This window comes from Vidua macroura, chromosome 3, assembly GCF_024509145.1.
Source record: "Vidua macroura isolate BioBank_ID:100142 chromosome 3, ASM2450914v1, whole genome shotgun sequence".
Taxonomy (NCBI): Eukaryota; Metazoa; Chordata; class Aves; order Passeriformes; family Viduidae; genus Vidua; species Vidua macroura.
Genome location: NC_071573.1, coordinates 38,658,881 through 38,671,635, shown reverse-complemented (window position 1 = coordinate 38,671,635; position 12,755 = coordinate 38,658,881). Strand labels below are relative to the sequence as shown.

The window sequence follows — 12,755 nt, the reverse complement described above, 5'->3', positions numbered from 1 at the left end:
ACAGTGTTCTCAGAGGGATAATACTGGCTTACTAACAGCACAGACTTTTCTAGTGTGAACAGACCAAATCCATTTGCTGTGACTTTAGAAAGCCCCTCAAGTGATGAATTAGCAGGTAAGTGTCTCTGTATTTGTGACTCAGAAGTCACAAACCCACTGATGGCTTTGTCTCTCCCAAACTGCTGCAGGTTCGACAGCTGCAGGAGGATGCAGCACGCCTCCAGGCTGCCTACGCTGGGGACAAGGCCGATGACATCCAGAAGAGGGAAAATGAGGTCCTAGAGGCATGGAAGGCACTGCTGGATGCCTGTGAGGGCCGCAGGGTGAGGCTGGTGGACACAGGAGACAAATTCCGCTTCTTCAGCATGGTTCGGGATCTCATGCTCTGGATGGAAGACGTTATCCGGCAGATAGAAGCCCAGGAAAAGCCAAGGTAATGCAAGACATCCCTTCTCCATCCAAAGATAAGGCTGCAGGTCACCTGAGGAACATCTGTAGGGCTCAGTATCACTGAGAGTGGCTTTCAGAGCCTGCTGCTGCCGCAACTTGCTCATGTGGATGGCTGCTGGATTAATTGCCATGGAAAATTGTGCCGAGAGAGATTTGGTCTCACACTGGGGTTATTTGATCTCTGATTCAGGCCAGAATGGTGCTGTTCCTTGGGAAAGGCTTCCTGAACCACGAAGACAATCTAGGAATCAATTTTTTCATTATGGAGTTGTGGGTCAATTTTAAAAATGTAGCAGCTGTTGAATCCAAAATCTGTGTTTCTGGTAATTTTAGGGATGTTTCATCTGTGGAACTCCTCATGAACAATCACCAGGGGATCAAAGCAGAAATTGATGCCCGAAATGACAGCTTCACTACGTGCATTGAGCTTGGCAAGTCTCTGCTGGCCAGGAAACACTATGCATCTGAGGAGGTACTGTGCTCCCTGCATACAGCCATGGGCTCCTGGGGGTTCCTTACAAGGGAGAAACCTGCCCTGTGTCACCCACAGAGGAATAATGACAAGTGTCACCTTAGGGACTAGTGCACTTATGTGCTGTTGGGAAATCAGGGTATAACTTCACTCTGGCAATTCATGGTGGGTAACAGAGGTGACATTGAGATTTAAAGTGTCATTTTCAGCCCAGAAAATGCAAAGAAGTTGCTGCATTCCATTCTGCAGAGAATGGCTCTAGGATGGAAAGATGTCTTCTTTGAGCAAGGGCAGAGGCAGCTGTGAGACAGCCTGAACTTCCTGCAGGGGAAATGGAATGCTGTGGAGAGGCCTGCTAGGGGAATGAGCAGGAAAATGTTTGTTGTGTAGAGACTAAATTCAAGGAATATTAAGAGAACCATATCCAACTGCTTAAAGCCTTGATTTATTTTATGAGATGTCTAGGCCACAGGATAAAGGCTTAGCCCTTGGTTCTCCTGCCTCCCTTTGGGGAAGGGAGGATAACCAAATATTGTGAGGCACTTCCCTCTCAGGAAGGGGAGAGCTTCTGTAACAGTCCTGAGCAGCACGTTTTGCATAATTCACTGGAAAAGGGCAGAAGATTCAGTGCCTGATTGCACTATTTACATTTGTTTGCCCATTACTCCCTTTTATCAAATACTCTGTGTGCTGTAGCTTTTAACAGACACTGAATGCTTATGCTAATGTGATATTTTAATGGAAATGTCACATTTATTTATACTTGGAAGAGAAAAACAGCTGTTGTTTGCATGGTGAAGTCACTTCCTGAGGAATTTGTGCTGTGTCTCTCAGTGCAGGGTTGGGGGGAGCTGTTGCCTGCTGCTTGTTTAACAGCCCTGCTCTCTCCTCTCCATCCAGATCAAGGAAAAGCTCCTGCAGCTGACAGAAAAGAGAAAAGAAATGATTGACAAATGGGAAGACAGATGGGAGTGGCTGAGACTGAGTAAGGAAACCCTTGGATTTCTTTTGGGCTGGGCCATATCTAACTTTCTTCACTGTGCCTTTCTGAGCATTGAAAAAAACCTGCAGCTCCTCACTTTTCTGTTACAGTGCTTGGCAGTGTGTTTGTGCTGGAATAGCTGCAAGGTTCACACCTGTTGGTTGTTAAATAATGAATTTGAAACCAAGAAACCCTCACCAAAGGTCTTGCTCTATATGATCAAATTTGGAGTTCGGTGCAGTACCTCTACTGTATTTGCAGGTGTCACATTCCAATTTCTATGCTGAAATTAGTAGGTCACAGCAGATTAGAACTAAAAAGCACACTAAATTTGCAAAAGGAAACTTGCATTTTTCCTAAAGCAAAGCCAATAGGAGAAATGTCTGTCTTTTCAGTGACCAGTTTCACTGAACGTAGCTAAGGGGAGCGCTTAGCCAAGTGTATATACTTTGTTCCCTGAGCTGGGTTTAGGTAAATCCCAAAGCTGCCTGATGACTCCATGATGCTCGTCTTTGTGGCATGAATGACACCTGTGCCCTCTCTGCTCAGTTTTGGAGGTGCACCAGTTCTCCAGAGATGCAAGCGTGGCTGAGGCCTGGCTGCTGGGACAGGAGCCCTACCTGTCCAGTCGTGAAATAGGGCAGAGCGTTGATGAGGTGGAGAAATTAATCAAGCGGCACGAAGCCTTTGAGAAATCTGCAGCTACCTGGGACGAGAGGTTTGCAGCGCTGGAGAGACTGACCACGGTGAGTGTCTGAACCTCCCTGGCCATTCCTTTTGGCTGGTGGTTTGGAATAACTCCCAGCATCACCAATGTGATCTCCGTTTCTTGGTTGTTTGTTGATTGACCCCAGCCAGCCACACAGAGCCTGAAGTTTCCTATTTCCAGCCATACTAAAAAGCCCTCTTTGGTTAATTTGAACTCAACAACTGCAAGGAAAAAGCTTAAATGATAAATGACCTAAAGAGTCAGCAGGAGCTGTCTCAGACCTGGGTGTAATGACCCAGAAGAAAATTTCAGAGCTGAACAGTTTGCTCCAGCCCTATGCTGTACTGGCTGGCCAATTATTTTCGGTTAAAGATGACAGTGGTGGGAAGGGAGCAGTGACAGTGATGTTTGTTGTGTTGTGACTGCTCCAGTACAAGGCTGTATTGTCCACTAGGAAGACACAATAAGCAAAAAAACCCCAAACCCCAATATGAACACAACTGCAGTGTCAGTCATTAATGCTTGGAGAGTGTTTTACCATATTTGGAGAACAATTTGGCTTTAGACACTACAGTTGAAGTGGCCTGGGTTTTCACACACACTGAGTGTCACAGCTGCAGACAAAAGGAACTGGACTTTCTCAGCATCTTCACAAATCAGGCTGGTTTTATGGAGATGGGCAATTTCAGGGATTCAGACAGGAAACATTTTATTTCTGTGTTTGGCAAGCAGACAAGAAGATATTTTGGATATTTTAATAACTTAGGCTGTTTTCTTGTTTGTCTGGGTTTTGTTCTAATAGAATGAGTTGGAAAATAGATGTGGCCAGTGGAGGGCTGCTGTCAGAGGATCTGATGCTGATGGCCTCCCTGACAAATTCGGTGCCACAAATGCTTTTAAAGACTGATGCCTTCCAATTTTATCCCCATTCACTTTAATTTCAGTAATGTTTCAGAAAAACATACAGAGTTGTTAGTTTCTAGAACACCCCACAAAAAATGAGCCGTGTTTTTAAATAAAAAATGTTTCCTCTCCCAGCTGGAACTGCTGGAGGTGCGTCGGCAGCAAGAGGAGGAGGAGCGGAAGAGGCAGCCGCCCACTCCGGAGCCCAAGGTTGCAGAGGATGGAGACTCCCAGAAGCAATGGTGAGCTGGACTCTGCACTTCCCTTGGGGAGCCATTGGGCTGAAAATGTGCTGTAAAAGGAGAGGAGGTTGTATGGGTTTGTAACATGACCCTTGTTAGAAGACTTGGTGGTTTATGGGGACAGGACCTCTCCCAGATCCCTGAATTCTGTACCAAGTTTGTCTCTGCTGAGGCATCCCTGGCCCAAAAGTGGGAATGCTGCTTTTGTCCCCTGGGCCATTGCAGTTTCTGAACAACCTTGGCTTTTTTCTTTGATAAGCATAATTTACAGATTTTAAGCCATTTATTAAATCGCTTATGTGATAAGAGGTTTATTTGTAAGGTAACTGTCAGTAAAGTCTGGTTAAATTTACACTGGATTTATTCAGTTGGGCCTGAGGATTTTAGGAACATGCTTGGATTTCTTAAATTAATATTCTGTAAGAAAATCTCATTTTGTTGAACAAGATGGGTGACTTCCAAGAACCTCATACAATTTCTTTTCTTTTTCTTCCCTCCAACAGGGATGGGACAAAAGGAGAACAAGTTTCCCAAAATGGTTTGCCCTCAGACCAGGAATCTCCACGGGTTAGTTACCGCTCCCAAACCTACCAAAACTACAAAAACTTTATTAGCAGACGGACAGCCAATGACCACTCATGGTCTGGACTGTGACCCACAGAATCACTTGCAGCAACAGAAACCTTTTTTCAGTATGGTTTACTGCTACTGGTTTAATCTTTTGGCTTCAGATTTCCCTGCTGTTTTTCTCTTCCTTCCCATCAGTTGACTTTTATTTAATTAGCAGCCCCTTGGACATATATTTGCTTCACTTTAATCTTTGTTTATTTGAATCTCCCCACTGACACTCAGTTGCTTTAAGGTGACACATTTATTTAATGTTATTTACTGTGAGTTTTTCATGTCGCTAATAGTATTAAGATTTTCCAGCAAAAGCGTCCTTTATATGAGTAATTGAGATGTAATGAGATTACATCCTAATGAAGAAGAGCACTAGGACCTGACAGGTATGACGCATCGAGTTATACTAACAGGTCTCAGCACGGCAACTTTATTAAATCAGCTGCATTAGCAAGAGTTATGTACCAGGCCAAAGATAATCCACACGAGTGAGCGGGGCAGGAAGGGCTGGGAGGGGGGGAGTGTGACTGTGGACAAATAAAAGCCTTAAGGTTAGTTTGTGTAACATTCCATGCAGAATGGACTCACTGACTGCAGACACAAATAAACGTGAAATAAACCATTCAAAACCAGTATCTAGATTTATCTGGGGGTTTAGTACTCATGCAGAGTTGTGCTCTTGCTGTGTTGGGGTCCCATTTGGCCTCAGTCTTGTCCAGTTGGCACTACAGCAATTTTATTTCTGGGCACCAGAGAGGCAGGGGTGTAAATGAGAGTAGGGTATAACCCCTTGGGGAAAGGATGTGATGCTTTCCTTCAAAAACTAAATAAAATACACTGACTAAGATCCCAGCTCTTTATTTTACATAGGTGCAGGCTGAATGCTCCATGCCTTACTCACTCCTTGACAGGGGGTGTTGCAGTGGAGTCAGGATGCATGCCAAGAATCCTCACGTGCAGCCATGACAATGCCAGTAAATGTCTCTGGAGTTAATGCAACACGGAGCTGAATCTGGCTCCCCTCCCCACCCCTTCCTGCAGAGCCTCCTTGTTTCAGTTAATGCTTTGAGTGAAAGGACACTTCTCTTTGTTGCTGAGCCTGGCTCTCTGGGGTCACATTCAGTGCAGGAAAAGCTCCTGGCAGGCTGGGATCTGTGGATATCAGGGCTCTGGCAGGATATGCATTTCAGCACAAGTTTGGCTTAAGGAAGCCCATCCTAGTTAGGTCTGAGTCTGCACACAGACTCTGCCAATGCTCCACAGTACATAGCAGTTCTGTCTTTCTCTTACTGGAAATAAAACCTTTTGTCTCTTCTTTAGCATTCAGTCCTGAAGTGAGCTGTTGTACATTCTAATGTTTATAAATACAGTTGTGGCAGGGAATGTGAAGTGATCTTTAAGCACATCCCAGATAATAATCTTGTTGGTTAGACAGCCTTATACATCACCTGTTTGCTTCTTTTGAAATTTTATTTTATTGCCATGCTACATTATGCATTTCCATGTTCATCTTTGCCATCTGCACTTCAGTCTTCCAAGAGAACTTCCAAGCTCAGTTTGTTGAGTCCTGTATTGCAATACCTGGGGTGTACAGAGCTGTGTCAGTGAGGTACAAGATGTGCTGCTGTTGATCAGAATTTTGGTTTCTGACAACTGGCTGTGCAGTGCAGCTGGATTGTTCTGTGTGGGCTGAGCTTGTGAACTGAGAGCAGTGATTGAAAGGATGTGCTTCAGTAATTGTACTTTTGTCTTTCCACTTCATGATGCATGTTTTTTTTTTTTTTTTCCTTTTGTCAGGATAACAACATATAGCTTCTTAATGCTTTTTAAAATTCCATATAAATTTATGGGGATGCTCTGGTGGCTGCCCTGTGCCTCGAAAGTGTGTCAGTTCTCGGGGCAGGATAGCTGTAGCTTCAGATTCCACCATCTGCAGAGCCTTCACATGTATTTTGGTGAAAAAAAGTAGTCTGTAGAAGGAATTTATTGAGATAGACTTTTTTATTTGTATTAGTACACTTACATAAAAATTCCACTTTAATTATGATAATGATGATGAAGAAAAAGTAAGTTGTTGATTAAGGTCATCATTTCAGGCACTAGAAGAGTAGGATTTCATCTATTTATTGCAGCCTGTGGGTCTGGCTAAAGGCATTAGGAAGGTCCTTTTGATAGAGCAGCCTAGAGGTTGGCATCTGTTTGCATCTGAAGCAGGCAAATCATCTGGTTCTTAATCTGTGGGGCAGAGCCTTGAGTCGATGAACTGAGCAGATGTTGCTTCAAGCACTGCGAAATCCAAAGGGGCACCTGTGTCATTGTTACCACCTGTCTCGTTGCATGTCCCAGTCCTGCTTTAAAGATTTCCAGAGTAGCCTGTAGCCACTAAAGTACTTCCAACTAACCCTTCAGACCCCACTGAGAGAACTGTATCATGTACACAAGACCTGTTGTGTTGTAACAGGAATTTGCTGTTGCTGTTTGTCCTCTGTGGCGTTGTCTCCGCATGCCCCACGCATGTTTCCATTAAAGTGTGTTCAGCTCCTGTTTCTCCTCCGTTTTCATGACACATCCTTCACAGAGCTGTTCATGATTTATTTTGCTTGTTTTCTGTTAATTGTAGATAACATGTGAAAGGAAATAAAACCTGAAAGAGCATTAGAAAAGCTTTTCATAGCCCTTTTACAACCAGTAGAATTTGATGTAGAAGGTGCAGGTCTGATGATGTAATTAAAGTTGGCAGTTACTTTTCAAAGCCACAGGGTTGCAACACTGAATTCCATATTATTTTCCATATAATATGTTGAGCAGCTGTGCAGTGGCTGCTGATTTGAAACTGGTCTGGTTTACCTCAGATTAGGGGTTCTAGGTACCCCCCAAAGCAGTCCTATTTTTACATCTGGCTGGTACTGCTCCAGCAAATGCACTGCTTTCTGTGTCAATGCAGGGTCCAGGTATTTCTGGGGAGTTTATTTAAGTTGTGGAGATGAGTTCCTGTGGGCTGTGTGATTCTTCAGTGCTGGTAAGAAGTGTCAGGTGCCTCAGACAGGGCTCCAGCCAGCAGCTAAGCAGAGTTTGAGGTTCAGGAGCTGTCACTGGACAGAAAGGTGTGCAAATGGCTCTCCTTCTTCTTGAAGGGATCTGTTGGTGCTTGACACTGGTGATGAATGGTGACTCAGGGGTTGTTCATTCCACTACCTGTGTTCTGGCAGTGTTTGGATAAACTTCAGCCTCATCTATTTACCCTCTCCTCCACTTTAATACAACATTTTTGTTTTACTTTGAGATTTGGGTACAAGTAGTGAGGGTTGATGGCTTAGATTGATTCTAGTTGTGAAGGAGCAGTGTAAGGCTATGTGTCTTTAGGGACGGGGTAAACCAGATCTGACTGAAGTGCAATGTGAGCTGTGATTCTCTCCCTGTTTAAGGGCATAGTGTCTGTACTCTGGAGGTTTAGGTTGCTAAAGGCAGTTAACCAATCCTTCCCATGTTCAGAGCAAGCTGACACTCAGATCTTTATAAGCCAATGGTGAGGTACAAGGTGTGAGGCACAATAATGGATACTGGGCAGGTGTAAGAAGTTCTAGCAAATGGTGGCAAAATTGAGTGTGTTGCATAATAATTTGGCTGCTTTTGATTTGTCCAGGCCACATGTAGAAGTGGGAATGTCTAATTATTGTGCCATTTACAAAAACCTGCTTGCCTGCATAAAACCAGTCCAGAATGTTTGTAATCTACTAGAGCATTAGCAGCACTGAGCTTTAGTAACTTGCTAATAATAATACTACACACTGGTTGTGTAACTCCTGAGCTGCTACCAATGGCTCTACACGTCAAAGTAATGGTACAAGAAAAAAAAAAAAACTGGGACCAAGCTGCATTTCAAAAGCTTATAGCCATTAGGATTCCAATTTAAATGATTTTTGGATGAATGGCTCCTGAAGACGTCGCCAGCTTGACCAGTGAGAGCTGCTGGAAACACGGCTGCTCTCTAGGCTATCGATCCCAGTGCGCCAGGCAACGCGACCAACAAAGCAAGTGATGGGCAAGGCCTTGGTTCTGTCTTTGTCTGGGGGTAAATAGCTGTGTGATGCTGTGTGACTGTGGTGGTTTTCAGTTCCTTTAACCAAAATCCAATCCACCTAATAACGCCAGTCTGAACCAGACCTTGATCAATTGACATGTGACCTCATTCCCCTTGTCTTTACGATCCAATATCCTAACTGGGATGGTGGAGATGCATGGTGTAATCTTTCTAATTTCTGCATGTTTTGATTTTGTTGTGTCACTAGGGGAACGGGGAAAGCGGGAAAGGAGCTTTTACAGAAACAAATCAATTGCACACATTTTTGTAAATGCTCCTGGGGAGATTGTGACATCTTTCTTTGCTGACTCATAGTTAATATCGTTTATGGACCTTTAATGCCCCAGTAATGCCATAAATGTACTTAAGGTGGCTGATGTGTATAACTTCTACTGTTCCTCTAGGTTTGCAGAAAGTGTGATTGTTACTGTTCCAAACATTTGAGTACTTAGCAACAGAATTAAATGCTCTCATTCTAGGAATAACAATATATAAAAGAATTGACCAGCAGAGCAAAGCACAGTAAAATTCACACTGATGTTCAGCTGCTTTTATTTTCCTGTCTCTCCACCTATAAAATGGGTACTAATCCATTCCTACCTTCTAATTTTCTTGGCCTCCTGTGTCTCCATGGAGTGTGAGAAAGAACTTACTGGCCTGTGTCATAGTCCAGGCAAAGTTTATACACAGCCACGTTGTGCAGGGAGACAGATTAACTGCAGAATGCCTCAGTGCTGGGGGCTTCTGGCTGAACGTGTTCTCCACTGTTCCTAGGTGGCAGAAACTGCAGAAACCAATGAAATGGTCAATGGAGCTGCAGAACAGAGGATGAGTTCCAAAGAGTCCAGTCCCATTCCTTCCCCGACATCAGACCGCAAAGCCAAGAGCGGCGTTCAGGCCCAGACTGCTGCTACCCTCCCAGCCAAAACGCAGGAGATCCCCTCAGCCCAGATGGAGGGCTTCTTACACCGCAAGCATGAGTGGGAGACACACAGCAAGAAAGCCTCCAGCAGGTACAGTGCCCGATGTGTAACACAGGCAAGGCAGCCCAGGGCTCTGCCCAAGACAGCACACAACCATCTCCAGCCTTCTCTTAGCTCCCAGAGACCTCCCAGGCTCCTGTTGCTGTAGGGGTGGGGCTGCAAAGCTGAACAACATATGGGGAACAGCAGTCTGAAGATATTTGGTACAAAAGGCAGCGTTAGCCACATTTGTGAGGTGGAAAATCAAGGCAGAGAGATACCACGACTTTCCCACTCCACATAATGGATTTGTGGCAGTAGTGGGATTTGATTCCAGATCTCTCAAGTTGTACGTTACTACAAGAAAAGAAAACCACGTAGGTATGAGACTAGAAATGTTCATATTCTTCTGACATTTTCTATTTGCACATTACCATTTCCTACCTACTCTGTAATCTGTTCCGCATGAACAGAGGACAATTGGTGCACCATAGTCAAATCCATTCCCAAGGAATGTCCTGCAGGTCTCAAACAGGCAGAACTTTGAGATTTGTCTGCACTGAAAAAGCTGACTGGGCTCCTTCATGACCTGAGAGAGCTCTTTAAACCAGATTTACAACTTGGCTGACAAGGGAAATGTTCACAGCAAGTGCTGAGCTGCAGCAACATCTGTGAGATTTGGTAGGAGCCAAAGTACTTGGCAGAGCTGAAATCTCAAGTGAGTACAGCAGTACCAGGATTTTTGTGGGGCTGGAGTTGTTCACACCAAAAAACACCTATGAGGCAGTGACAGCCACCAGTACTAGTGTCTGGGTATTCTTATTTCCACTAATTGTTAATTTTCACAGTTCTATTAAGAATGAGGTGGATGATGCCACTAAGAGTATTTGTGTCATTCACGGATTTCACACAAAGTCCATTCCATTCCATTCATCAGTTTGCAGCACAGTGAGAATTCCTTCTACAACAGAGCACTGCCATAAAAAGGTCAATCATCTTCTGTCTCAAGAATGTAAAGTACCCAGTCTGCCAAACAGTCCTCCCACTGTGAGGACAGGCTGATGTGCTGTCACATGGAGCTCTGGGAATCTTAGTTCCCTTTGGCTTTTGTCTTGAAGCTGTGCTTCCATGAAATAATTCTTTGTCTGTAGTTCATGGGACAGCATAGGCTGTATTCACATCCTCACACAACCAATCTCCAGTAACTTACAGAAGTAATGACATTTGGTTTCTCCAGTTCTGCAGGTGAGAGCATTGGATTTATAACTGCTCTTGTTTCCCATGTCTCAAAGGTCATGGCATAATGTGTACTGTGTCATAAACAACCAAGAGATGGGCTTCTACAAGGACTCAAAAGCTGCTGCTTCTGGCATCCCTTACCACAACGAGATCCCTGTCAGTTTGAAGGATGCAGTCTGTGAAGTAGCAGTCGATTACAAAAAGAAGAAGCATGTGTTCAAGCTCAGGTAAACCTGGGGCAGTGTTCTGCTTTGGGAAAAGCCATGGGTGGGTGTGTTCACTGGGAAACCCAGCCCAGGAACTGACCATGAATGTTAACTGCAGCACCTGCTTTTCTATCCCTGAGCTGTGGTCCATTCATCAGAGCGAGCAAACACCGAACAGTGTTGCAGTAATCAGGGCACTTTCATCTGGGACAAGACCAGATGTTGTGCCTGCATTTCACAGTGCTGGGTTTTTCAGCCGCTCCCTCTGGAACTGGTGGAGACCAGTGATCATGGTTCTGCTCTTTTCCAAATCAAGCCTCTTGTTTAATTTTTTCAGTATGAATTTAGGAGACTACTGAACACATCTCACATATTCAGGTCTGGAACATATAGTTACAGACCATTTCACTCAAATATGTGAAAGACCTGTTGCTCAAAAGTTAAAAAAAAAGCTTTTCCTTGGGAAACTCTTTGTTTTACTGAGCAATCTTCTAGTGCCAACAGTTAAAAAATATTTATCATTACACAGCTGTGAGGTAATCCTGTCAAAGAAGACTTACTTTATTAACTGATTGGGTCATGTATTCCAACACAGGTGTTTGGGGTCTTTTGGCAGAGAAGAGGTGGTGGTGGTGTAATTTTATATTGGTACAGGAATCCTCTAAAGATCAGAGAATCCCTATCTGGGGAAAATTTGCTTTATAGAAAATATACATGGAAATATATAGCAAATATTTAGGGAAATGTACCTTTCTTGAAGACAGACCTGCAGCTATGTGATTCATCCTTTAGACGATTTTAAACCTCTCTGAATTGCTAGTGGAGGTATATGCTGTTCCAAATCCAAAGTTAGGCAGAAAAACCAACTGCCCTTTTTCCCAGAGCTCCATCACCTGCATCAGGCCCCTCGGTTACTTGCATGTAGATATTTCCTTTACTCAAGCACTGTTATTTTACTATTTAATCCTTAATTTCCTTTCATGAAGAGTTGTTAAAATGCTTGCTTTTTGTTGGGAAAGATGAGGAAACCTGCAGCAGAGCTCCTGCTGCCCCTGCCTCCTGCTTGTTCTGGTGATATTCAGTTGTTTTGTCATTTCTATGTATCATCACATTGTTAAATGTATCCCATTTAAACCACCTGAGTAAAATCAGCACGGGAATCAAACAGAAGGGAGACTCTGGCTTTCACTGTGAGGAGAAGCAGCTGCTCATTGCTAATACTCAGAGCAGGACCTTGAGGCAGCATCACCATAGCTACAGGAGCAACTGCGCAATTTTGCAGAATTTCACAGGAGCCATGAAAACTCTGGGTGCTGCCTGTGACATTTTTCTTTTGAAAGTATTGAATAAACTTCGATAATGTGTTTTGCAAAGGAGAAAAGATGTACCTGAAAGAGCAACTACTGAGCCAGCAGCCGCATGGCTGCTGTACCACCCTGAGCATGTTCAGAGCCCAGAGCTACTACATGTGTGTACTACAACAGGGGTTGTTGGGGGCATTTGGCATATGGGCACTGTCCTGTGCAGTCCTGTGTGCCTTGTCCTCCTGCTCATGTGCTGAAGCCAAACAAGCAGGAGTTGAAGCACTGTGACCACTACTGGGCTAAATTTGTGATGGTGTTTTCTTTACAGATTGACCGATGGCAATGAATACCTCTTCCAAGCCAAAGACGATGTAAGTGTGTTTTTCTTATGGTTTATTACTGTGCTGTCTGTGCTGCTGTACCATGGGGAGAAGCAGCTGCTAAGAGCTGGTGTGCACTCTGTGTGTGGGTGATGCGTAGGCCCAGGGCTGCTCAGGTACAGCCTCTAGGAGGTGTCTCTGGAGGTGCACAGCCAGAGGGGATGAGCTGGGGCTGGTTTTCCTTGCATTTCCACCCAGGTCCGT

At 44.2% G+C, this 12,755-nt stretch overlaps 1 protein-coding gene across 6 annotated transcripts in view; it reads left to right on the top strand.

Annotated features, from left to right (window-relative positions):
• The window catches only part of SPTBN1 (spectrin beta, non-erythrocytic 1), a 117,831-nt gene that overhangs the window by 103,650 nt on the left and 1,426 nt on the right, over nucleotides 1-12,755 (top strand). For all 6 annotated transcript variants that reach the window (XM_053972596.1, XM_053972595.1, XM_053972597.1 and 3 more), the window contains 9 exons: nucleotides 189-433; nucleotides 784-922; nucleotides 1,823-1,907; nucleotides 2,454-2,650; nucleotides 3,652-3,758; nucleotides 4,262-4,325; nucleotides 9,235-9,473; nucleotides 10,715-10,888; nucleotides 12,500-12,542. In XM_053972596.1, the coding sequence (XP_053828571.1) occupies nucleotides 189-433; nucleotides 784-922; nucleotides 1,823-1,907; nucleotides 2,454-2,650; nucleotides 3,652-3,758; nucleotides 4,262-4,325; nucleotides 9,235-9,473; nucleotides 10,715-10,888; nucleotides 12,500-12,542 (1,293 nt within the window). The remainder of the gene's footprint in view (nucleotides 1-188; nucleotides 434-783; nucleotides 923-1,822; nucleotides 1,908-2,453; nucleotides 2,651-3,651; nucleotides 3,759-4,261; nucleotides 4,326-9,234; nucleotides 9,474-10,714; nucleotides 10,889-12,499; nucleotides 12,543-12,755) is intronic.